This window comes from Bactrocera oleae, chromosome 4, assembly GCF_042242935.1.
Source record: "Bactrocera oleae isolate idBacOlea1 chromosome 4, idBacOlea1, whole genome shotgun sequence".
In the NCBI taxonomy this organism is placed as follows: Eukaryota; Metazoa; Arthropoda; class Insecta; order Diptera; family Tephritidae; genus Bactrocera; species Bactrocera oleae.
Genome location: NC_091538.1, coordinates 11,555,478 through 11,581,627, shown reverse-complemented (window position 1 = coordinate 11,581,627; position 26,150 = coordinate 11,555,478). Strand labels below are relative to the sequence as shown.

Sequence of the window (26,150 nt, the reverse complement as noted above, 5' to 3'; positions counted from 1 at the left end):
ATATGTACATGATGTCTCTTATCATATACATAGGTACTTATGAATAGAAGAAAATTTATTGTTCTGTTTATAAACATTTGATATATTTTGAAACTTGTACATTTGTACATTGAAAACATCTTACTGAATTTTTTTTAGTGCCGAATATCACTTATAAGAGTACAAATTTTACCAGTTTCTACATACTTAGTTCAATTAAAAATTTAAAAATATAAAAAATTTACTCCAAATAATATGAGGAAAGCTATCCGCTAGCCCTTGACCATGATATTGGTCCGACTAACTTAAGGTAGTGCTCAAGTCGTTTTTAATAGTTGCTATAGTTGGTGAATTAATAAATAACAAGTGAGATCTGAGAATGTTTTTTCCTAAAGCGTTATCTATAATAACAAAGCGTAATACTCTTATACATTTGCATGTTATGCAGTTTTAATTGCAAACTTTTTTTTACTGGAATTGTTTTTTCAAATCTGTCAAAAAAAATTTTTTATAGTAACTATTTATATTTTTTAAACATAAAAAAATAATTTTTTTATAGAAAATTTTTTATACGTAAAAAATCATTTTTTTATAGAAAATTTAATAAAAAAAAATTTATATCATTTGTTATAGACATTTTAAATTTTTTTTTTAATAGAAAAATCTTTGTTTCTCTCAATAACTCAATAGTTATAAGTATTAAAACTCATAAAGTGTATAATTTTTTTGTTTCAAAAAGAAACTCTAATAAAATATTTGACTTTCAGAAGTCAAGAGACTAAAATTGCACACTAAAAATTCGAAATAATTAAATATAAAATTTTCTTTGAATACTTCAAGGCGATAAAGCTTAAAAAGTTCGCATATTGATGTATGCGTAATTTAATAAAATAGAGAAACATTTTGTTTTGAATAAAAATTAATATTCAATATTTTTTTTTTCAAAATACCTAAGCTGCTGTTTCAGAAAGTTAAACTTTCATGCGTTCGAAGCAAAACTATTGATATGCAAAAGCAATTTGCGCACACATGCATTTTTCGTTGCATATTTCTAGGCGTATACACCTAAATAATTAAATTCTTATGTTCAGTAACGGAAATCGATATATACATAGCTGTAGTTGTAAACAAAGCATAATATTATACTTATGAAACGCAAAATACACCTGTTATAGAACAACTTGGTAACTACCGGATATCCAGCATGAATAAGGCGTTTTACATTTCAAAAGCTTTTGATTTTTGATTTTTTCTTCTTCTGTTTATACATATATGTTTTTATGTGTTTACACATTTTTATCAGCAAATCAGTGATACCAACCGCACCACGAAATTGACACTTGCTGGTGTGCACGCGCCACCGATGCACAGAATTGCAGACCCACCCTCACATTGGCGTAATACCTGTTTCGTGCGCTTACATATGACAACTTGCAGGAGATGTTAACAGTTAGAAAAGCTCGCGCAACGATTTCAGTACATTTTGTGTTTCCGTTATTTGTGGCAATAGCACGGCTAGTAGCTGTGCTGCAAACCGAGTAAACGAGCAACAAACAAACATAGTATACATACAAAGAGTGTAAGAAATTGTTCGAGCGACGACGACGACGCGACTACTATAAATATTACAATACATACAGAGGTGTGAGGTGTGTGCAATGAAAAGCGAAAAAATAAATAAATAAAAATAAATAAAATTAATAAATATAATGTAAAGTACTTGTTGTTGTTGCTAGTTTTTAAGTGTTGGCTAAGGAAATTTATTAAAAAGCAGTAATTCGCCAAACCAACTCAATACATACATACATACATAATCGTGAATATAAATACATACACAAGTGAAAACGAAATATTTCAAGCGCAATTTTCAATTTGCGAATTTTTTGCGCACATACATATTTCTTGCTAAGTATTTATGCACATAAATATTACGTGTATACAAGTGCGCGTGTGTGTGTGTAACATTTACTACGTGAATATTTAAATGCTATTGAAAGGTTAATTTCATTAACACTAACGGTTATATATGCGCCTTGCGTTGGAATGTCGTTGTGTCAGACACCTTCACTGCCACCTAATCGTATTTGTATTTGGCTGTGTGCGTTCGTCCTCTAAACTGGTTTGAAAAAAGCGTACGCGTGTCTATGTGTGTGTACGCGCTGTTTTGTAATCAAAAACTGGAAAAATTGAAATTGTGAATTTTCTGCCCAACAAAAAAAATTTTAATAATAATAATAATAAATAAACAAATATAAACACATTCAATTGCGTTTTTTTTTAATTCTAAATAGTTGCATATTAATTAAATTTTTTTTTTACATACTTATATACATATGCATGTGCTTTTTTTCCAGATTTGTGCAAAGTAATAAAATTTTAAAAGTCGTGTTAGTTTTTGTCAACTAAAACCATCCACCCGCTAACACACACACACACACCTCCATACTAAAAAAATGGATATCTTAGCTCAAATACTGAATATGAATGCTGGTGGCGCGTATGGCGGTGGCAAGGCGGGTGGCGCCTTTGATCCCCTCACATTTGCCATGAAACCGCAAGTCGTGATACGCGCATTTTGTTGGGTAAGTTGACATTTTTACGCTCATCCACACAAATATATATGCAAACACTGTCACTATTTTTTTTTTTATATATTCTACTAAATATATATGCATTTGGTTATAGATAATTTGGCAGTAAGATCACATACAATTTTGGTCAATACAATTCATTATTTAGTAAATAAATTTTTGCTCTTCATATGCTTTATATATATAAACTGATTTTACTTTCTAAGTATATAATAACCTATATAAGTATGTATATACAGCTCTACTTAAGTAACTTAACTTAAATTATACTAGTAGATGCATTTCTGAAGGATTAGGCCACTCTGTAGTCATGAAAAAAGTCTTAACCTTCATAATTTATTCTGAAAGCAAGAGAAAAGCAAATGTATTTCTCTCTTCTAGGCTCTATTGAACATGTATTTTGGTTAGCTTAGTTTACTGGTCCTTTGTAAGGCCAGATGGCGGTTCATTACTAATACGAGCTGAAGTTTACGTCATGTAGGACGTTAACGCTTTTTGCGAAGTTTAATAGAGACTTGAGATTTTGATACTTCGTCCAGTCCATTGCACTGCGCAACTCATAGATATCCAGGCTTTATAGATAAGGTCGGACATAAGCAGAAGAGGCGTTCCAGTGTCTTTCTCATGCTTACTTCCCTACACTTTCTAGGTGTGTTGACAGTGAGTGGTGACCTGTGATTAGGCCAACAACCGCCCTGCAGTCTTTTTGAGACCGCGTGAGTAGAAAGCTTGCGTCTTTTCCTTCCACTCTCTTTCACATGATCTTGGCGATCCTGCGTGCCCCTAAGGCATCTCATATCACCCTGATACGTCTGTCAGTCCTTTCCGAAATTTCATGGTGTATCTGTGTATCGTTTTTAGCGACTTACGTATTTCCTTAACTAGTTCGGTAGCCAAGCGGATGACAATACCATAAACATTTATTTGAGTGAATAAATAAAAATTATATCGACATTTTGTTACAAAACAGCGGTTCTGGGTCAATCTTTGGAATCATCTTTTTCAAGGCGACCGCTATGGTTTATGGTGATTCTAAGACTTCGTACCATCTGAAATAAAATAGAAAGCGACATCTTAATCTACACAAGACTTAGGGGTTAGTATGGCAAACGAGTTGCTTCAACTCTCTGGCAAAAGCTGGACAGTGAAGGAGAAAGTGGCTTGATGTTTTCACCTCATCTTTCTCATTGCAACATTGACAAGTTGCGTTATCTAAAATCTTTAGCCTCACCGCTTGAGTGTCAAAGGGAAAGTGTCCAGTTAGAACACCTATCATTGCGGTGATGTGAGTCTTGCTAAGAGCTAGTAGTCCAATAGACCTTTCATATTCTACTCTGCGCCAGAAGGCTTTCGCAACCTCAGAAGTGCTGATTGCTGACCCACGCTTGCTGTGCTTGCGCGGGTTCCATAAATTCAGTGGCGGGATGCACGAAAACAGGATAACATCTGCTAATTCCCAGCCTAATGGAATTTGGATAAGGTTGCACTCTTTGCAAACTCTTCGGCTTTACTGTCTCCGACCATTCCGTTGTGGCCGGGCACCCTGACAAGTTTAATATGAAAGTAGCTTGATACTACTGCTGGTGAGTTTATGCGCTGCTTGACTAGCTTTATGCTCACTGTCAACGAGTTCAAGACCTGTATAGCAGCTTTGTTATCAAAGTGAATGCATAAGTCATCAAAAGAAGCGGTATTTCGAAGAAGTACAACTGCTGCTACCTTGATGGTTGCCACATCTGTTTGATAGATACTACATTGGTCTGTCAGTCTGAAACAAAAGTTGATTGAGCCTCCCGATAGAAGACTCCTACTACAACCTTCTCCTTGAGCCTCGTTCCATCCGTGAAAACGCTCACTGTGCCTCCAGCGAATTCGCCACACATAAATATTCCTCGGAGTTATGTGCGCGAAAAAAATGCCACAATGAGGGGTGATTTCGAAATGTACCTCTCTGTGATACCAAATTATTATACTTGATTCCTTATTGCTATTTGCTTTGCGAAGTTTGTAGCCATATTTGTGCTCCTTACCCTACATATCAGTGTTTCCCACTTCACTTTTATAGCTCCCTAAATTAATCGCCCCTTAGTTAAATCATTTCGGGTAGGTTGGGACGTACATATGTGACATTTCTGTGTTAACAACTTACCATACAAATCAGGCGCAATAGCGCTTACTTCAGATTTTTTTCGCTTTTGTGGTAATTAACACAAATCATAATAATGTCACGCACCCTTATTTACTGTTACGACAGTAAGTGTGTTGATATTTATAGCCGCTGAGAGTCGACAGCTACCTTCTCCACCTGCTAAGTTTGAGTTCTGCAAAAAGTACATGGAATTTTGTTAAACATGTGAAAGCAACGACAATGGTATGCAGTTAACTGTAAATACTTAAATTTGTATATATTAAAAAAAAAAAATAGATACATATACATATATTGAATTTTCAAACATTGAATTTAAATTTTTTTATTTACAATGTTTTTTTATATATTTATATTTGATTTTTTGTGTTTTTTTTTTAGTTAGTAAATTGTTTTATATTTCACTGCTTTAAAAATATTTGCAATTTCGCGTGAGAACTATTTAATGAAGCGTATAAAATCAGTACAAATTCCACAAACTCTCACATTCCAAATATTTGCCTTTTTTTCATGTCATAAATATGCAGATATTCATGACTAGAGTGCTGACAATATGATTTCAGTAGAGTGTGACTTTGATATTCACATTGTCAGCGCACTATTTATGCACATAATATGCCCACCTAATAAATACAAACTACATACATGTAGACCTTATATAATAAATTTCATAAATATGTATGTAAGTAAGTGTGGCCAAGTCCCCAGTCTTTTGCTTGTCCCTCAATTTTGTGCTTACGTCAGTGAAGTCACTACATTGCCATATCCTGCCAACAGTTGGCCAATGTGCTACCTATAATATTGCTAAAACTGTTTCACAATACTATAGTATATGCTTAGGTGGCACACATACCATATATAGGATTTTAAGGGTATATCTATACAAATGTATTTTAGGAAAACAGTAAAATGTTTGAAGAAAAAGTAAAATAATTTTCGAGTTTCGACGGCGCTAGAAATAGGTAGTCCAATGCTGCAGTGATTACTGTCGCCTACGTGAATGCAACCTGAAAAAAATTCCCACTAGAAGATGTTGTCCGTGCAATGACTTATGGTCGAATAAAAATCACAAATTGACAAAATGGCGGCGGTTTTTTTAAGTTGAATTTAACCTTAAATTTTGTTTATAACGGTTTATGAATGTGATTTCGAAACTGTCTAAGACTTTGTTCAAGGCTTCAAAAATGCGCCGAAAGCGAAATAATCAAAATTCGCTGAATTTATAAAAATAATTTTAATTAAATTTAATTAATCGTTGGCATGCCTGTGTTGGTTCAGAAGCCTAATTTTAACGCAATAATATAGTTTTGGATCAAAATAACTACGTGAAAATAAAGTTTTTTGTTAGTCCGGGTCAAATTTGATCAGAAGGTTTTGATGGCGATAATATAGATTTGAATTAAAATATCTGAAAATATGTTTTTTGTTAGTCCGGTTAAAATTTGATCAGCTGATATGTAAACCTTGTTTGGAAGGTCACTCCCTTAATTGTTATCGAAATTATCGCATGGAAGGTCTAAGAAACGAGCTGTTTCGATGAGTTTTGAACATATACAGGGAGGAGGGTGTTTCATAGGGCAGGCAAAGTAGTGGTTAGTGTTAGGTGACCATATTTGTCCCTGCAAAATCTGGGACAGTGTTTTTTAGTCATCGATTTTTTCCATATTAGAATTCACTGAATAGATGAAAGATCAACACCATTTTATTCAATTCATTATTTTGTTTAATTTCTAAGCCCGGGACGGCTGGGACGTTTAACTCGGAATCCGGACTGTCTCGGCCAAAACGGGACGAATGGTCAGCAGGAACTTAGTGTCATGCAGGAATTTCATACATACGGTCATGGAATGTCATCTCAGATAAAAAAAAGTATTTTTTGATTATTTGCACGCGTTTATAAATTTTAAGTATGTAAATAATGATGACTAGTGGAAAAATTTATATTAAAATTGAATTTGAAATTGCACACTAATTAAATGAATGAGAATTTTTGTGGTCAATTCTGATTTCTAATATGCATCAAAAATATGTGTGTGCATTCATTTATGTGTATAAAGTGCTGTATATATGAGGCTACATAAATCATTTGATGTCCTTCTGCAGCACGCCTCTTCGTTCATTCGCCCGCACAAGGCCATACAAGGCCCTTTAATGCAACACATTTGCCTTTGTCATTAGTTTCGCTTCATTCATGATAAATTTCAAAAAGTAAAAAAAAAAACTGCGTATAAACATATATATGTATATAAAAATATATAATATGACCTATGTATGTATATTCCCTAACCAAAATGCCACCCATTGTAGGGTATGATTATGACTCGTAGGCGTCAGTTGTGCATTGCCTCATAGCCATCACTTTACAAACTTTTGCTTTTATTGCAGTTGTTGTTGTTATTACACAAGCCTCGTGTTGGCAGTAGTTTACTAACTCTGACTTCTTTGTTGTTGGCAAAATATTCTTTCCAGGTCTATACATTTTTATATGTATTGCTGTATGATAATACAAATATCGAACAGCTTTTACTTTTCATTACTTTTGTTTTTATAACTGTTGGATGCATGGCATACTATTTTAACTAACGTGTTTTATCTTTCTTTTACGCTACTTTTACTGCACTTTTATTACTTTAGTTTCTGTTATTTATTGAGAAAATCCTCACTTGCTTTAGCATTAACTTTTAATTGAATTCAAATATGTAGTGTCGGTCCGGCAGCCTTGCCAACGCTGTCAAAGCCTGTTGCCATCGGAAACTCGCACTCGCTGCTTTCAACTGCACTAACTATTTATTTAGCTAACATGTCTTCGCAAACTTGGCCTTGACGGGCAGCGAGCGGCAGTAAGGAAAGTGAACTTTTTTTTTTTTTTTAATTTAAACTAGGTCAGTGTGGGCGACTTTCCCTCATCTGCGCTATTAAATGTTGATTCATTCCCGTGGTTTATGGTGTGTGCCTTGCATTGGCGCCGCAGCTGTCATTCTGTCTTTTCCACAATATGTTGTGGGTGGTCGGTCAGGCACTTTTATTTCTGCCGCTGAACTTTGATTAAAGAGTGGTTTATGATTCATTATTGCACATATGGTTTGGTACAGATACTAAGAATTGATATTATTTTTAACGATTGCTCACTTTCCGTCTATTTAAACGAGAGGCGCAATCCGTATGTTTTTTTTAAATTTTGCACAGTGTCAACGAGAAGCCTGTAGATTGCTAAGATCAAAAAAAAAAAAATATATATATATAGCTGTAGAACTAGATAAATAAGCTGATTAATATATATATATATAATATAGATAAATATTATCCTTTAGTGTAATCTAAAATATAAAGTGAATCTTGTATTGCGCAATACCGTAATGTTTTCTTAATTTTGAGATGTGAATCAGATATGTCAAAGAGCTGAAATGTGAGTCAAAATACTGTCAAAAGTAAAGCGCTATCTCGTGTAATATCGAACTATATGCAATCGATTTAAAATTTTGTGGAAAAAAGTGTTTTGATACCCTAAATTTTAAATTTAAACCTTAAGAAATAAACTTCTAATGATTCTGCCGGTAATTGAACCATCTAAATTTTTCGAAGCATCTCCCTACGAACCAAAACAGACAGAAATTAATACGCTTCGGCGACTAATGTAAAGAGGAAGATTAAAATGATACTTACAACACAATATTCTTAAAGAAAAAGGAAGGAATTTGGTAGATTTAATAACTTAGACTGCAAATTACCGAATTTTATTTAATATGATTAACGTTGGGTATAACTAATGTCAAAGTCACAAAATTCTTCTGATCTCCCTACAAATAGAACATCTTTCTGTTTCTTAACTGCCATATATTATATTATGACAATTATATTACCCGTTCTCTTGACAGCCGGGTCTAAGTAACCGAGATGAATCTGGATTTTTATCCGGCCAAGAAAAATTTGAAAATCTTTTTATATAAGAAATATTATTTAAACATGAGGGAATAAAGAATACTTCAACTCAATTCAATTTGACAGTATCATTCTGAACAGGGTATATTAAGTTTGCCATGAAGTTCGTAATACATAGAAGCAAACGTCGGAGCCCTATAAAATATACATATGTATATATAATGGTCAGTGTGACGAGCTGAGTCGATTAGCCATATCCATCTTTCTGCCCGCCGTTATATAATATATTATATATATATATTATATTACTAGTCCCTCAGTTTTTTAGATATCGATGCGAAATTTTGCACACGTATTTTTTTCACCAAGAAGCTGCTTATTTGTCGGAACGGCCGATATCAGACCACTTCAAAATAGTGTTATTGTAAAGAAAACTTCTTTATTTGATTTACTATTGCCTAAGACAGCCCTATAATTTCCGTACGAATTGTTCTAATCGGAATAATATAAGCCACACAAAATGATCGTTCAACATCAAGATAAATATTTTTTTATACCCTGTTTTCTTGTTTTAATTACTTTTTGCTTTACTGTTGGTTCGAAATTGCATTTCAAAAAGTAAATTCAAAATTTGGCTTTCCAATTCAGTTGCAGTTTATCCTTTACAAATACAATATGTATATGTAAGTGTAGAATGATAGAAAAAGATATCACGACAGTTTCATCCAGTTAACTTTTTTATAGCACATTTGACAGAAAAATACATTAATGACGTCACGGTTTGTTTACAAGTACGTTGAAAGTTTGACAGTTCGTTTATTGATATTTCCTTTCAATCCAGCAAAACTAGAAGTTTCCTACTTAAATTGATAGCAATAGTTTTCACAAGTATGTATTTGTAGACATGTTATGTACACATATTCATGTACAATACATACATATTTATATACTTCTGATATATTGGAAATATGTTTTATCTTATTTTTATTTATTTTTATTTGTGTGTCTTGGCTGTTTTCGTAAGCATAATTGATTTTTTGGACAATTCAGTGTAATTGACACTGGTTTGGGAATTTAAGTTTGTTTCGACAACAAAGACGATGACAGTGCAATATTATTTAAAGTGATAAATGAAATGCAGCAATGACATACATATTGTATGTATGTACAGGAGGCAAATGTTAAGAGGGGTTGAAAGCATTAGAAACTACAACATATAATGTGTATTGCAGATACGTACTTCTATTAAAAAAAAAAATGAAATACTCCGATATGTATATTTGTATTCGAGAAATGGCATTTATTGTCAAAAAATTACAATTTTTGGAAAAATTAGTAACGAACTCATTTATTAATATTTCTTTCACTTAATATTTTTTTATTTAACTATATTCTATACACTACAAGGCACAATTCAAAAGGGAGTTTTTAAACAACGTGGCTTCTAGTGGCGCCATCTGTCTGAAATTGTTATCCCTCAATTGTGTATTCTTCAGTGTTGTCGTAATAAATTTATATAACAGCTGACTTGTATAACTGCTGAGATATTGCGCTACATGTGACATTACATTTGTAGTGTCGGTCGGAAAATGAGCATCGAACAAAAAGACAACATTAAGTTTTGTTTTAAACTTGGTAAAACTTTTACCAAAACTCATCAAATGATGAAACAAGTTTATGGCGATGATTGTCTATCCCGTAGCCGTATTCACGAGTGGTTTAAACGTTTTCAAGAGCGACGGGAGGACTTGGAAGACGACGAACGTTCGGGCCGGCCAAAAGATGTTGTAAACGAAAAAACACGGAATTTGTGCGTGAATTCATTAAAAAAGAGCTGAAATCATCGCTTAAATATATGGAATCGGAAATATCAATATCCGCAGTTTCGATTTATCGTATTTTTACAGAAAATGTGGGCCTCAGAAAGGTTTGTGCTCGATTTGTCCCGCACACTCTGAAACAATACGAAAAAGATCTCAGAATTCAACATTCAATTTGACCAAAAATTGCATTCATATTATCAACCAATTTTTATTTGTTCGGAAAACTACATTTGGCCATGAAAGGAAACCGCTATGCTGACGTTGATGCCATCCAAAAAGCGACGATCGCCATCCTCAATGCTATACCGACAAATGACCTAAAAAAGTCATTCGATAACCTTCTTGAACGTGCAAAACGTTGTATTCAGGCGGAAGGATTTTCAAGGCGACCAATAAATTTTTCAAAAAAAAACAAATAATATTCATATGTATATGTTTTATTTCAATTTTATGCTACGTTTTTTTAAATAAAAAGCCATAATTTTTGAGATTTACATAGTAAAATTTTCCTCCTAATATTGAAGGATTTTTGATTTCGATGCTGACTTGCTCTCCTAGCTGGTAAAGCTCGTTTGAAAATCTAGTGTATAGTAATCTAAAGTAATTTTTAATTTTTTAACTCAATTGTTTTGTTTTTTATTTGCTGCTGTGGAAGTGACAGAAAACATTTCTTAAATAAATTTGAGGCATGCGGCCGAGTTGACTACTCCTGACCTGCTATAATCCTAAAAACACCTGTTCCATTACGATTTTGTAGACCCAAATGTAGTAGACACAGTTCAATTCCAATTGAGAAAAATGCTTCTATAACCTAAAATGACTTATGTATAAGAAAATTTACTTTCTAAAATGTGAAAAAATGAGAGAACTTTCAGAGGTATTTAAACACAGCGAGTAAAGTATAGAAATCTATTAATACACATGTATAACTAAAAGCAAGTACAGTTTTATCTTTACACTTTTATGTTGGCCTCTATTTTTGACATGTTTCCTGGTACTATTGCTCATTGTTCGCATTCACTTTTTATGCTAATGCATTTGTATTTTTTATGTATTTTCTTTTTTTTGTTTCCTTGCCAACCGTATTCAAACATCCAATAATGGCATACCATGACTTGCCTTATAGCAATAATCGCCGCACGAGCACTTTCCATAGTTATTTATCCATAAATACATACTGACACACATATATACTTATCTTAGTAGTAGTAGTTCTTCAACATATGCATATCTGACTTGTTTCCTTTCCTTTGCCATGCTTTATTTCCTACTACTTATTGCAGCAAACATGTCTAAATAGCAGCAACAAATAAGTAGAGCAGAAGATTTTTTGCGACATTCCACCACCATTACTCTGTGTCGCATTACAATGGCGATAAGAATGGAGGCGACAGCGGCGGTTTTGCCGACAATATACAAGCGGAAGAACGAATAGCCATTGTGCGGGCTATGCGTATGGCAAGAGAAGTGGTGGTAAAAGAAAAAAAGTGACGTAAAAATGAAGCCTGCTGGCTGTTAGTGGATAGTAGGGGCACTCCATTTGACAGCTTGGTTAGTGGGCGTGTAAAAGATATAGCTGAGTAGGGTAATAAGTATTGTAGTTACAAACACCGAGTATGTGACAGTATGCAATTTTTTTTGTTGCTTATAAAGGGTGTTTTTTTCATAGGCACATAGCTTTTATTTTACAACAAATTACAGTAAATTGTATGAAATTTTAATATTATATTTTGGTTTTTTAGTACGAAAATTTGTGACATGTGGTATTGAAAAAGAAATTCGATAAAATATAGCATGTCGGTTAAATCAATTTATTTCTTTTTTATCACTTTTTATATAATGCGCCGGATGTTAGTTTTCAATTCGTCAATCGTAATAATTTGAATTAAAGTGTTTTATGTAAAAAACAGTTAAGAGGGGTCTAATCACACGAAAATTTGAAGCGATAATTACACAATACATTACATTACTGATACCATTTAAAAACTAGTCGAATCCAGTACCTCTCATCATTTCCGATAAGGTGGTTTTATCAGCAGTTAAAAATAAATATCTACATTGCTGAAGACGATTGGACAATAAAAATGCAACTGTGTATTTGTTGAAAATTAATTGTCACTAGGCAAAGAATATTATTTTGACAGCTGATGTTACAATTATCCCTATGCAAGTAAGAAATTCGAATATTCTAAAAAAACACCTTATATATACTTATATGTAGGAAATTGCGCGTAAAACTTTTATTAGCGCCTTCTACGCGCTCGTGACTGTGGTTAAAAGACTCGTCTAATTGTTTGGTGTGTGAAAATTCATTATTATGTATATTGTTGCTTTGATTGAAGTGACACTCGGTCTTGGTTGATAACATTGAGTATTCATGCGAAACTTATGCTTATATAAGCTTACAAAGAGAGAATCTTCTTTGCTTAGTTGTCTGCTAGTTAATTAAAAGTGGCGCCAGCAGGATACTACTGTTTCGCGTTCCATTATAAAAATTATTATCTCGATTAATATCTTCTGTATGGTAGAACGCTTATAATCTTACAATGCAGAGACTACTTTAAATTGTGATTTGTTGTCAAATCTGGGCGGTTATGTAATAATTTGTTGTGTAAGAGATTTTTGAGCTGCTGAAGTGACAGAAAATATACCTTATAGACCGGATATAAACGCGGACATATTTCAGTTAGGTATATCCAAATGTCGGGGGAGCAGTATTCGAGTCTTAATGTGTGACATCTGCTATCGTCCGAACTTATTCCATTTTTTCTTGTTTCTATTATCTTGCTAAATATTTTGATTTTTAATTAATCTTATTAAAAATCTTACTACACACTACTTTTCACTGCATTTATAATTCAGACTTTTTGATAATTAATGGTTATATTGTTGTGAAAATATATTGATTTTGAAAAGTTCTAAATAGCATTTGCAAACATAAACGTCTTGAAAGTGAATAATTTTTCCGATTTTTGACCACATGTTATGAATTAAAGCGACAGCCAAAAGAAAGTGACTCAAATTACGGTACTTAGGAATCATCGCTTTTAGTTGTTATCTTCCGATAGTGACATAGCCTGTCGAAATTTTTAAAACTTTTTATTCACTTGACGTATAAGCATTAGAAGCTGACCGATCCTCGACTCGCAACCGACTCAAGCACCTTCCAAAAACGATGTTACCGAAGTAGAACAAACGGTATTTCACTCTAAATTAGCTGTTCAAGTTTTGCTTATAGTGTTAAATGAAAAACCTATATTTACACCTATTTTAATACAGATTTTTGTTATCGCCTTCAAAACGCTTAACCTAATATTCCATAGACTTGCCTTCGGTGAAATTTGCTTTTCTCGGTTGCGGCTCATTTTTGGAGCGCCATTAGCTAGATTGTTGGACAGTTTTGATGTCTGAGAATACGCTCACGTCTCGTCATCAGTAATGATACATATGAAAAATGTAGGATACCCAGCTACATTGTGAAGCATCTCTTTTGCGACCTTTACTCGAATTTGTTTTTATAAAATAATCAGGTCTTTTCTTACACAAAACATTAACCAAAATGTGTTGAGTCGATTCATAAAACAAGTTGAGTTCCTCTAATATCTCTCTGATGCCAAAACGAGGATTTTCAAGCATCAACTTTTTCGTTGTTATCGTCAGAGATAGAAGACCGACTCGTATAAGCCAAGATTTCGATGACTTCACGACCATCACTTAATGCCTCGTGCCACTCAAATACATCTGTTTATGATAAATTATACGCCCCAAAACACTTCCTCAAAATTTTCAATGATTCAATCTCAATTTTGTAGCCGTGATCTCATTGGAAACACATAGGTTACTACTAAGATCTGCCTTTCCAAATTTTACCCGAAAAATAACTCTTCATCTTTGTATAGTAAGTTTTTTTCGAAACTTGACCTCTACCATGAAAATTTATATTGCATTTGAGCATAATAAAAATAAATTTCTATGGCTTCAATTGTATTCAATGAAGTGGCTGTTGTCTGCAACAATTTTCAATGTGTTTGTGTTATTTACGAACGCTGGGGAAATAGGTCAAGGTGCTACATGACAGGAATAGTCAATATTCAATAGTTGTTTCACTAAGGACAATCGAGCGTATGACATTTGGTTTCCACTAATGAAGGTTAAGTTGTCATAATATATGTATGTATAAACCGTTTTACTAAAGAAATACATTTTGTTAAATTGTGAACCAGAGAAACTATTAAAAATGCTAATTACATGATTAATTATATGCAATTTTGTTTAATCTGCTCAATTATATATACTACAAGTATAAATATATGTGTATAGTGCCTGCTTAAAGTAATGAACATAATTTTCAGGGTTAATTAATTTCACAAAGTCACATTTCTTCTCCAATCTATTAACATTATGCTCACTTAATGAGAATTTTTAATTGAAAATTCATTCAGGCGCTTACATAATAATTATCACGTACCATCTAACGCTTTTCTACAGTTCACACACACAAACACATAAAAACTTACACACATAAACACATAAACCAGTAGTGTTTCTCTATTCTCACTTTTCATTTTGCTTTCAGCTCTTTTCCATCGTTGTCTTTGGCTGCATTTCATCGGAGGGTTGGCGCACCGACGAGAATGGCAAGGAGGTGTGTCTGTATAACGGCGATGCCATGGCGTGCAAATATGGCAATACAATCGGTGTATTCGGTTTTCTGGCGTCCATGGCCTTCATCGTTGGTGAGTACCTGTTTGAGCGTATGTCATCGGTGAAAAGCAGGAAACGTTATGTGATGGCGGATATGGGATTCTCAGGTGAGTGAGAATTGATTTGACTTCGTTTTGAGAAAACACAAAACAAGCAAACGTGATTTTTATTAAATAATCGCCATTTTAATGTTGTACTTTATTTTAGCATTCTGGGCCTTCATGTACTTTATTTCGTTCGTGTACTTATGGTCGCAATGGTCCTCTGCGCCTATGCCACCAGGTGGTGTTGGCTCTAGTAATATGGAAGCAGCAATATTTTTCTCATTTTTCTCGATTTTTGTGTGGGTGAGTAAAGTATATTAAATTAACTGCAAACAATTTTCCATAGTTTTGTTATATAGTTTGTTTTTTAACTTATCAATAAGTAAAAAATTAGTAATTACGCTTTTTAGATCTCCCAAATGGAGACTTTTATGAATATTTGAAATGTTTTGAAAATCTTTTTCGAGCTATTAACTGGAACCCACATATATAGGCCTCTTTATGAATATCGATGATGAAAGAAAGTTAAATACCAGAGATGGTTTAAGTGGTTAATAATTAGGAAAAAGTCGGCAGGTGTATTGTTAAGAAGTTCGCTGTAAGGCTCAGGGTAGTTGGGTACGTGAAAGCGTTCAAACAGGGATGTTCTGAAATTCTGCTTCTCTAACTTCATTCCTGAAAGCGTCGCAGAATCTACACTTGGTGCTTTGTCTCTGCTCACATACCGACGAGTGGTATGTGGAAGGCGCGTAGTCTCTGGAGAAAAGGCGCTCATAGCTCTTTCACAGATGGGTCGAATTTCAGAGGAAAAGGTTGAAGGGGTAATCAGACAACTGGATCACTGTAGCATATTTTAAGCAGAAGTGGCTGCCATTAGCATTAGCCAAAGCAGTAGATGTGTTGCTTCGAAACGTAGCCTCTTTCAGAGAGGTAAACATTCAGCCGCCGTACTAGCATTGAGCTCACTCACTATCCACTCAAAGTTAGTCTGTACTCACTGTCGGTAGCATCAAGCTACTTCATTAACAGACTCTTTTGGGTGCCTGATCATAGTGAGATTGCTGGAAACTGCAAAGCCGATAAGCTCGCAATAGAGTGCATTCTTATTCTCAAGTAGTCTGTGGGACTACGAGATACTACTGGCCTAGAATAGAGTGCAGGATATCCACTGATCTATAAGTTTCATCTTGCCGCAATCGTAGGAGTTCTTACTGGACATAGTCCAACAGAAGTACATGTGATAAGGCTAAATATCTTGCCGCAGGCAATTCGTCAGAGTTTTATAAAGGAGTGTGACGTGCTAATATGCTCCTTCATTGTTTAGCTTTTGCAAGGCTGAGATTGAAACATTTCGCCAGTTATACCATCGGCGAACCTGATGAATTAATATTAGCCGCCGCAACAAAATTGTGACAGGCTCAAGCGTTTTGTCGATTTATGAGGGTCTTTACGATCAATAATTCGTCAATCAAGGAGTATTTAGATATCATGATGAACCGGCATTTTCAGTTGCTCGAGTGCGATCCTTATTGGTTTTTGTCACAGGATCGACCTTTTAAGTCCAGTTTGTTTTGATATCGAAATTTGGTTAGTCCCACCACCTTGACCTAAATCAGTTGTTTTCATTTGTAGTTTAAAGCTAGGTTCTATATGAGAATAATCCTGGCTCTGTTTCATATCTTCCGAGTTAGGGAAATTATTTTTATTCTCCCCCGAGAAATGTTCCTCTCTCGCATATTACTTCATACTTATACTTTTATTTATCTAGTATTTACATGGATGTTGTATACAAATATTTAATTTTTTTTTTATTGATTTAGGCACTTTGCGCTTTTCTCGCCTACAAACGCTTTCTGATCGGCGCCGGTGATGAATTCACATCCGCCTTTGAAACAGATCCAGCGAACGTAGTGCATCAGCAAGCATACACAAGCTACTCCATGGACAACGACAATGATCAATACAGCACGTCACCGTTTAGTGGCCAACAACAACAACAAGGTGAGATATTAATATATATATTTAAGGGTGGTCCAATTAGTATTTAGATATACCAACCGAAATTTTATGTCGTGTGCTACATGCTCGTAGACGCTAGGTTCCAAATTTAAGCCAAATCGCACTCGTAGTTATGTTTTGATCTTATATCCATCCGTTTGATGCAAATATTTTGATTCATATTATTATTATTATTTTATTTTTTTTTTTGAAAATAGGTATGGAACAGCAAGGCATGGAATACCAACAGCCCACCTATTAAAGTCAGCGAGCTAATACTACGTGTACAACATTAGCATTATAATAGGCTAAGATATATAATATGAGCGCCATTAAAGCTCAGACAATTGGGCATTTGTGAGTTAAGTATGCTTTGCGCTGTACAGATTTAGCAGAACAAAAAAAAAATTTATTTATAAATAAAAATATGAACCGTAAACACCGATAGTAAACATATACATACATGAATACATAAACATATTGAAATAGTAAAATACAATAAATATACATAACTTTATAAAAAATATTTGCTAAACAAAAGACAAAAGACAGATATGCTCACAAACGCCATGAAGAAGCTGTAAAGCTCTGCTCATAACCAAAAACAACGCACATTCAGAGGTGAAATTAGGCGCCAAGCTCCATTGGTAATTCAGTAAATTGCAATAATTTGATATATGAAACATGCTATTTTGAGGTTCGAGGAGTATAGTTAAGGATTTTTGACTTTATTTGTCAGTTCCGAGTACTCGAAATGCTGTATAAAAACTAACTGAAGTACTAATGGAATTGTCGTGAATGAACTTAAAAACGTTTGTGTATTGTATAATAAAATGGCATTACAGTAAGTACTCGATTGTTTGAACATATATAAATGTTCATGCCACTTTGCTTGATTTGTTTTCGTTGTTTTGTTTTTTTAAAATATGACAAAAAATTAAAAAGAAAAATTTAGTTTGGACCCAAATGAAAAATATATACTAAAAAATTTAAAAAATTAAAAGAAAACTTTTTTTAATTAAAAGAAAACTTAAATTTTTTATATTATCTCTTTTATTTAATGAACTCATAAATAAACTTTTATATATTTTTAACAAAAAAAAAATTTTTTAATAATTAAAAATTTATTTATTTATTCAACTTTAATAATTAAAAAAATGAATAATAAAAATTTTTTTATTTAAATTTTAGATAGAATTTTTTTTTAAATTTTTTGTTACATAAAAAAAAATTAACTCATCCTTATGTTGTAGTTAAATATATTTCTCACTACTTTGAGGAACCGCATAACTCACCCAAATTTGTTCGCATAAACGAGTGGCTACTGTAATTGTTCTAAAAAAAAACCTTTTCGACTATGGATGTACGTACCATATTTGTTAAAAAAATATAAATAAATCAAATTAATGACAAAGTTTGAATAAATAACGAAAAATTTGTTAGTAATTATGTAACTGTAATTACGTAAATTTTATAAGTGAATTTTGTGTCGCATTTAAATATTAAAATAGCTGTGCATCGTTGTATGTAGCGCGTAAAAATATTAAAAAAAAAGAGTACATAATATAAATATATTTGCAAAACAACAAAAAAAAAAAAACCATAAAAGTTGTAAAATGCTTTGGCTTCAACTTTAGCAATGTTCGCGTAAGTGCAAAAACAAAAATCAAACTACAAAAAGCAAAGAATTGTTTTAATGAGAAGAAAAAAAAATATTTGTTAAAAAAGTTATAAAAAACGTAGCATAAAAGTACACTAATTAAAACCAATCACCGACTCGTACATACATACAGACACATATTTTTGCAGAGACAAATTGTTAGCTAATCCCTGGCTGATTATGTAAGCTTTGCATATAAACAAAGTATTTATACTGATACCATTAACTATGTACACGACCTTCATGTATACAAAATATAAGAAATAGTAGATAATGTGAGAAAAAGCAAAAAGTAAACGTTGACATATTTACATACAAAACGTATTGCTTGTTAACTAGACGAGTGACATAACTCGAAAAGTCAAAAATTTCGTTGAAGTATCGTATCGAACAAACTATAACAGCTCTTTAAAGCTGGCGGAACTTCAAAACGCTAACACAACTTCGAAAACATACAATTTTTGTTTAAGAAACATTTTTTTTCACGTCAAATGACATTTTAGTACTCTTTCATTTATCACAGATAGGTTAAGACAACGGCTTCTGTCAAAAATATATTTTAATTCAAGTAGTTAGCAATGGAAACCAATCAATAACTACATTTTGTTTAACAACAAATATTGTAAACGCATTTTTGACATTTGAGTTGTTATACTTTGTTGCTGCTTTCACATGTCAATATTTTGACAAGAGAGCGGCGCGCAAATTTAGCGAACAATGTAGTGGTGAAACGAACGAATTTAGTGGTATTCTAATTTAGCGGCACGAATTTCGAGCATCTCTTGGTAATTGATAAAAAAGCTTTTGGTACATTTAATATCAATACTTTAATTAAAATTTTCAAAAAATAAAAAAATCACAATGAGGAGTAAGAGGGAGTAAAGTTTACATCCTCGTCCACACTATTTTTATCCTTGTGTTCGTCTGCCAAATAAAACAAACCCTATAAAGTATATATATAAATGCTCAGCTCGATGAGCTGAGTCTATTAAGTCATGTTCGTCTCTCTGTCTGTCTGTCTGTATATATGCGAATTTGTTTCTCAGTTTTTGAGATATCGAAACGAAATTTTGCGCACGTATTTTTCTCACCAAGAAGCTGCTCATTTGTCGGAACGGCCGATATCAGACCACTATAGCATATAGCTGCCATACAAACTAATATTTTAATATTCTTAGACAAGAATACCCTATAGCTCTTTTCCTTTAGCCCTTTTACCTTTAACTACAATATATTTAAAATTTTATTATATAATACTTGTATAATGATTGATATTTTCGAGTTGTGACACTCTTCTAACGAGCAAGCAAAATGTAGTTTTACAAAATAAGAATTGAAAATTCACAACTTATATCATGAATACATACATATGTCGTATACATATTTATACATACAAATTTAAGCCATTATATACACATTTATCTATACATAGTTCATACATACATATATATTTATGTAAATATTTATATATGTACATAAAATAGCTTTGAAACGTAAATGACCGTTAAAGTACTGCATTTCATAAAGAAAAAGTAGAAAAGTCATATTTATCAAAATTATATTGTTTTGCATAAGTTGCTGTGTAGTTAATGTTGATTTATATAAGAATCTAATTTTAATGATTATTAAAAAATATATATGATATATTAAATTAAATAATTATTAAAAACAATTTATTAAATTATTCATTAACATGGTATATTTACTATAGTACTACAGATCTATATGTAAATATTGCGTTGTCTTAAAAAATTTATTTATTTTGATATTATTTACGACGACAGGACTAGAGTATGTCAGTTGAGATTAATTGATTTTTAAATGACAGTACCATTTTAAAAAATTTCTAATATTAAAGAATGCAGCTTTTAGCAGATAAATTAGTACATCGATTTTGTTTTTAATAGTTAAGTTCGCAAATATTATATTATTTATAAAAAGTTGTATGTTAAGAAAAATATTATTTATTTTATTTATATATTACTTATACAGTTTATTATTATTTTAAAAAAATATTATTTTTTTTAATTATACTATTTATTAATTAATAAATATTAATTTTAATCATTACAATTTTAATTAACTTATTATATATTTTGTACATATTTCTTAAATAAAAACATTTAATTTTTGTTGTTGTTTTTCACACGATAAAAAGGTAGTATTTTTTTAAGAGGTTAGGCCAGTTTAGAGCCTAACTTTGGCATTTTATTTTGGGATTAAAGAAAAAGGAATTAAATTTCTCACTTTCAGGCAACTACAATATATAAAATAAAAACTTAAAACGGTAATCTTAATCTAGAGAAAACTTTTTATTATAATATAATATGTACGACATGTAAAAAACTAATTTTTTTCGAAAAAGCAGTAAATTGTTTATAAAAGTGTTGCAATATAGAAAAAAGCCGTGCTTACTTTACTAGATAATATTATTACCAAGCTATGTTAAAAATTCCAAGTACATACTTGCGATAGTCTACGAATATAACAGTCGCTTAGTAAAACAAACATATTTGAAAAAAACAGTGCTTAAAGTTTTACATGCTAAAGTCGATCCCAAAAACTTAGTAACTACACCAGATTGAAAAATAAAAACAATTTTTACTATTCACTATTGTTTCACTATTCTACCAATTAAAGCTACTTTAAGCGAAAAAAAAAATTTTTTCTGAAAATTCTAGACTGACCTAACTCCGCAAGTACGCCAAATTCGTTTATGAATAAAAAATGCCTTTCTTAGATAAATTTTTTCCTTAAAAAGACATGTTAAATTTTTATGAGTATCATTCTTTAATTAACATACATATATGTATAACTTTATAATTTCCTAAACGGTATTATTTTCGCTATACGTTAACGAATTAAAATTTTATACCTGTTGTGTCGCCATTATACCTATAACCAATCGATCTTCACAAAATATATAAAATTCTTAAACTGTTCTAAATTTTCACCAATCTAACATATTTTCAGTAGATTCTGCTAATTTTTAGAAGTTTCTGCTAATTATTTGCCTTTTAAGACCTGTACTTGAAACATTATCTCAGAGCACACAAAACTCATATATAGTATACTGAGTGATTCGATCGTTGTATAAAGATCATAAAAAATCTCTTGTTCTTTATAACAATGCTTTGAGACATTATCTAACAGAAAGTAACTAGATTAAAAGGATGGTGCTATCGCGTTTCTGTTGATATATGACAATATACGATATTTTTATGACATTTTACTTATGCCTCAATCTCTCGTAAAAAATTGTTTTGATCCAATACCCAGCGAGTGCTGTGCAGTGTAATTTGATATTAACTTTCAATACTATCTAATGGAAAAAGCAGTTGAAATCATATTTAAAGATACAAGCTAAGCAAAAGTGTTTCCGTCTTTCATAGGAAAATAAAGAATTTATTTAGGCGAGAACCCTATAATTGTACAAAGAAAGTTACAGAATCTTTCCCAGTTACAAAATAAATATATGGTATCATAAACCGAATACGAATGAATCACATACTCATCTCTTAAGCTCTTTATGCATTCATTTTCAGCGAAATCTCTATGAATTTCTCATTATATTTTTATCATTACTGATCAGTATTTTTGCGCTCCCCTTGTATGGATAAAGATATGTTCATTTCATAATGATAAAAATGACAGTGATGCTAACTTTAACTATACAAATTACTTGTACTATATTTGTTTACTCTACAGTTTATAACATTATTGACAGCGTAGTATTTTCTAAGAATTGTTTTAAAAATTTAAGTAAATATGCCGAGAAATGTACACAGCAGTACTCTGTTATCATATGAAAATAAGAACTTCAAACAATTATTATTGTTATTATACCTATACACATGCATATACACAATAATTAGTAAAAAAGAGTTGGGAACTTACGAAAGATTTTTTTTTGGAGGCTTTGTGTAACGAAATTGTTATCAGTTTCCGCAAATGGGTATAATTGAATTAAAATACACATATTTTGTAAAAGGCAAGCCTAATTTTTATGAGGAGTAAGCATCGAAAGCCTACATACGTTAGTCTCAGAAACTTTACTCGGTAATACCGCTCAGTTTCTCATCAGACTGCTTAGGCATGAAAGCTCTTACGGATGTGTTAGTTTTCACGTTTATAATTCGTAAACTCGTTCATGATCACCATAATGAAAAAAATGTGAAAACATGTGCGTGTATCTGTATAAGAACTAGCTTTTTGATAAAAATCTGCAACGATGATAAACCTAGGCAGCCTCTTTTTAGTAAACTTTTAAAAGAAACTAAGCATTTGATGGATCAAACAAGTAATTTTCGAAGACATACAGTAAGTTAGAAAACTTATGAAGGCAAATTTTTTATTCTATTAAAATGTCACACTTTTTTATGGCAAAAGTAATGAAGCAATAATAGCTTTAAAAAGCTGATAACAAATATTATTATTTTATTTATTATTAAAGCTTTCACTTGCCTAAAGAAAACGCTGTGAAAGCACCATAATTTGATAGCTTTTTCCGATATATTTGAAAGATTTTTCAACATTTTTATATGAAAGCTTTCACAAAGCTAAGTCGCAAAAGCTTTTAGTTTTTAAAAAGCTGTGAAGACACATTAAGATAATGACCTTTTCCGATTTGTTTTTTAACATTTTTATAGGAAAGCGCTTACTAAGCTAAACATAAAGCCGCGAAAGCTTACTGATTTTATGACTTTTCGCAATACATAATAAAAAAATTAAAGCTTTCATCTTTTTCCGCAATGCATAATAAAAAAGATGAAATCTTTCAGTGTCATAACAACAAAAGCTCTAAAGGCACATTAAATTGATGACTTTTCTCGATATAATTGATACGTTTTTTAACATTTGTATATGAAAGCGCGCACTAAGCTAAACATAAAGCCGTGAAAGCTTACTGATTTTAAGATTTTTCGCAATACATAATAAAAAAGATGAAAGATTTCGCTGTCATAACAACAAAAGCTCTAAAGACACATTAAATTATGAGTTTTTCGATATATTTGATTTTTTTTTTTTCATTTTTGTATATGTTAGCTTTCACTAAGCTTATTGATTATATGACTTTTCGTAATTTCTAGATTTTTCTAATGATTTCTACTTGTATATAAGAAATATAAGTCTTTTTTTCAAGTTCACTTTACTGATTTCGATATTGCATAAATTATTTTAGCGCAATAATAAAAAAACTCCTCTAAACCTTAAGGAATTTTGTTTTATTTTATATGTATATGAAGCTATATAAATTTTTCGAGGGAGTAAAGCTCGGTTATCTTCATTTAGTTTTTTCGTCTAAACACATTTGAAGCCATAATTTCACACTAATCGTAGTTTAAGTTTTACATATACATATATACATATATGCATACTTATATAGATAAGTATGTATAGTTACTACTGTAGTTTCTTGTATTTACTTGTAGTAGATGTGCGTTCCAACATTAGATCAAATATACATACATACATATATTTATGAAAGAAAATGTAATGCGAAAAAAGTTCACCCAAAACTAAAAACGAACTAATAACAACTATGAAATTTCCAAAACAAAGTAACTATTTAGAAACAATACTGATGAACATAATAGAAAACTTTAAACACCATAAAAATACATACATTAATGTATTATATATACAATAAATATAAAATATAACTGAGCGTAAAATATTATAGTAAATTATATGAAATTGTAAATTTTTCGCTGAATGACCAGTACTCACGCATACATTTATAAATACTTTAGTATTGTAAAATTATATTTGTTCAGTTGATATTATTATTGCATATACGAGAATAAAGAATATATAAAAAAATAAATTGGTGAAATTGAAAAAAATAACGGTACTTTTAATGAGAAAATTTGGAATTTGGGAAGAGAGTAGAGCACTCTTGAGGAGCATGCAGAGGAATTAACCAAACAAAGATCAGATTCAGTTAGTCAAAACTTTTTGCAATCTTCTCGTTGCATGGATTTCAATTTTTTTTATTTATTAGAGTGTTTTCGTTTTTCTTGTATATCCTGAGAAAATCTACCATAATAATGTAAATTTTTTGACACTATCAGAGAGTAGAGATTTAGAAAATTGAAGGATTTCTTAAATGAATTTGTAAAAGATGGAAATATAAATCAAAAAAATTGGTTATGTTAATTTCACACATAAATTTATGTGCCTTATAAGTTTTCTTAATAGAAGGTTGGTTCTAGTAATAATCACAAAAAATTGTAAGTAATCACTTCGAAAAATTTCAGACCAGAGCTATCTCCAGGTAGCATTTTCTTGCCTCTCAATATTGCAAGGAATGTGTGCACTGGACGAAGCTGCTGCAGCTGAATGAAAGGTGTATTTGGCTTCTGCATTGAAGCTTCAAAACTCAAAGGACTTTAGTTTCAGGCTTCTCCATCACTACAATGTTTGTCTAACAGAGATATTTACCTTGAAGTTCAGCCTTTTTGGTAAGTGAGCAATGTCACCAAAATTAGGGTAGATATATATTAGTTTTGAGCTCATCGATCTTGCGCTACAAACTAGTTAGTTAGATAACTCTTACATCAGCATCTCGAAACGCTGTCTTACAGCGAAAAACTTCCATGTTTTATTATTACCAGTTTAGTGTTGAGGGTTATGTTATGCTTCGGTGGTGTAATATTGTATCGTTCACTAGCTTCTGCTTTCCTAGGAATGAATCTTAGCAAATCCAGTGAGCAAATTAATTTTACTCTAATAATTAATAAAATAATATATAATATAAAAAAATAAATAAAAATCAATTATCGCGTAATGCTAATAATTTTTTCCATTTACCACCAAAGGTGGCTGAAAACGCTGAAATTCAATTTAAGGTGATAGGTATTCTATTCCGTACAAACTTGACTACTACTTTATTTAATACGGTCGTCACGATATCATCGATTTATTTGGATTTTTAAATGGCCATTTCATTGTATAAACTAACAAAAAAATAAAATTTCAAATTTATCAAAAAAAAAAAAAAATTGAAAGAGTTACAAAAAAAGTTCGGCTTTTATTTTTATGTTGACTCTATTTTATGAAAAATTAAAAAAAAGAAAAAACTTTGACTTCGGCCACACTGAAGCTATAATATCCTTCACAGCTTCGGTAAAAATATCAACTATTTTTATTTTACAAAAAAACGCTGGAAGTTCAAAATATCCCATTGATATTATATTACATAATAACAAATCTCGTTCATATATCAATCATAAACGTTTATTCATGTTTATTTATTGCATAAACACTCTAGAATAATTATAGGCTTACTTAGTAGGTTTCTAGCTAGCCCCACATACACTACAA

The 26,150-nt window shown here is 31.6% G+C and overlaps 1 protein-coding gene across 3 annotated transcripts; it reads left to right on the top strand.

The window, feature by feature from the left end:
• Positions 1 to 1,236: 1,236 nt before the first annotated feature.
• Positions 1,237 to 24,673, top strand: Syngr (synaptogyrin). 3 transcript variants are annotated; one of them, XM_036375134.2, is made up of 6 exons: positions 1,237 to 1,558; positions 2,334 to 2,561; positions 14,995 to 15,229; positions 15,330 to 15,469; positions 16,987 to 17,167; positions 17,383 to 24,673. In XM_036375134.2, exons 2-6 carry the CDS (start codon positions 2,433 to 2,435, stop codon positions 17,424 to 17,426), a joined length of 729 nt encoding a protein of 242 aa, XP_036231027.1. In that variant the 5' UTR covers positions 1,237 to 1,558; positions 2,334 to 2,432; the 3' UTR covers positions 17,427 to 24,673. The 3 variants fall into 3 exon arrangements, with proteins under 3 accessions (XP_036231027.1, XP_036231026.1, XP_036231025.1); XM_036375133.2 differs by having other exon boundaries at positions 1,237 to 1,621; XM_036375132.2 differs by having other exon boundaries at positions 1,237 to 1,628.
• The last annotated feature ends 1,477 nt before the right edge of the window (positions 24,674 to 26,150 follow it).

Excerpts from the sequence above, each read along its gene's own strand:
- Syngr (XM_036375134.2), top strand. The coding sequence starts at position 2,433 with ATGGATATCTTAGCTCAAATACTGAATATGAATGCTGGTGGCGCGTAT. Across the intron at positions 15,230-15,329 it reads GGCGGATATGGGATTCTCAG|CATTCTGGGCCTTCATGTAC; the intron begins GTGAGTGAGAAT and ends ACTTTATTTTAG. Across the intron at positions 15,470-16,986 it reads TTTTCTCGATTTTTGTGTGG|GCACTTTGCGCTTTTCTCGC; the intron begins GTGAGTAAAGTA and ends TTATTGATTTAG.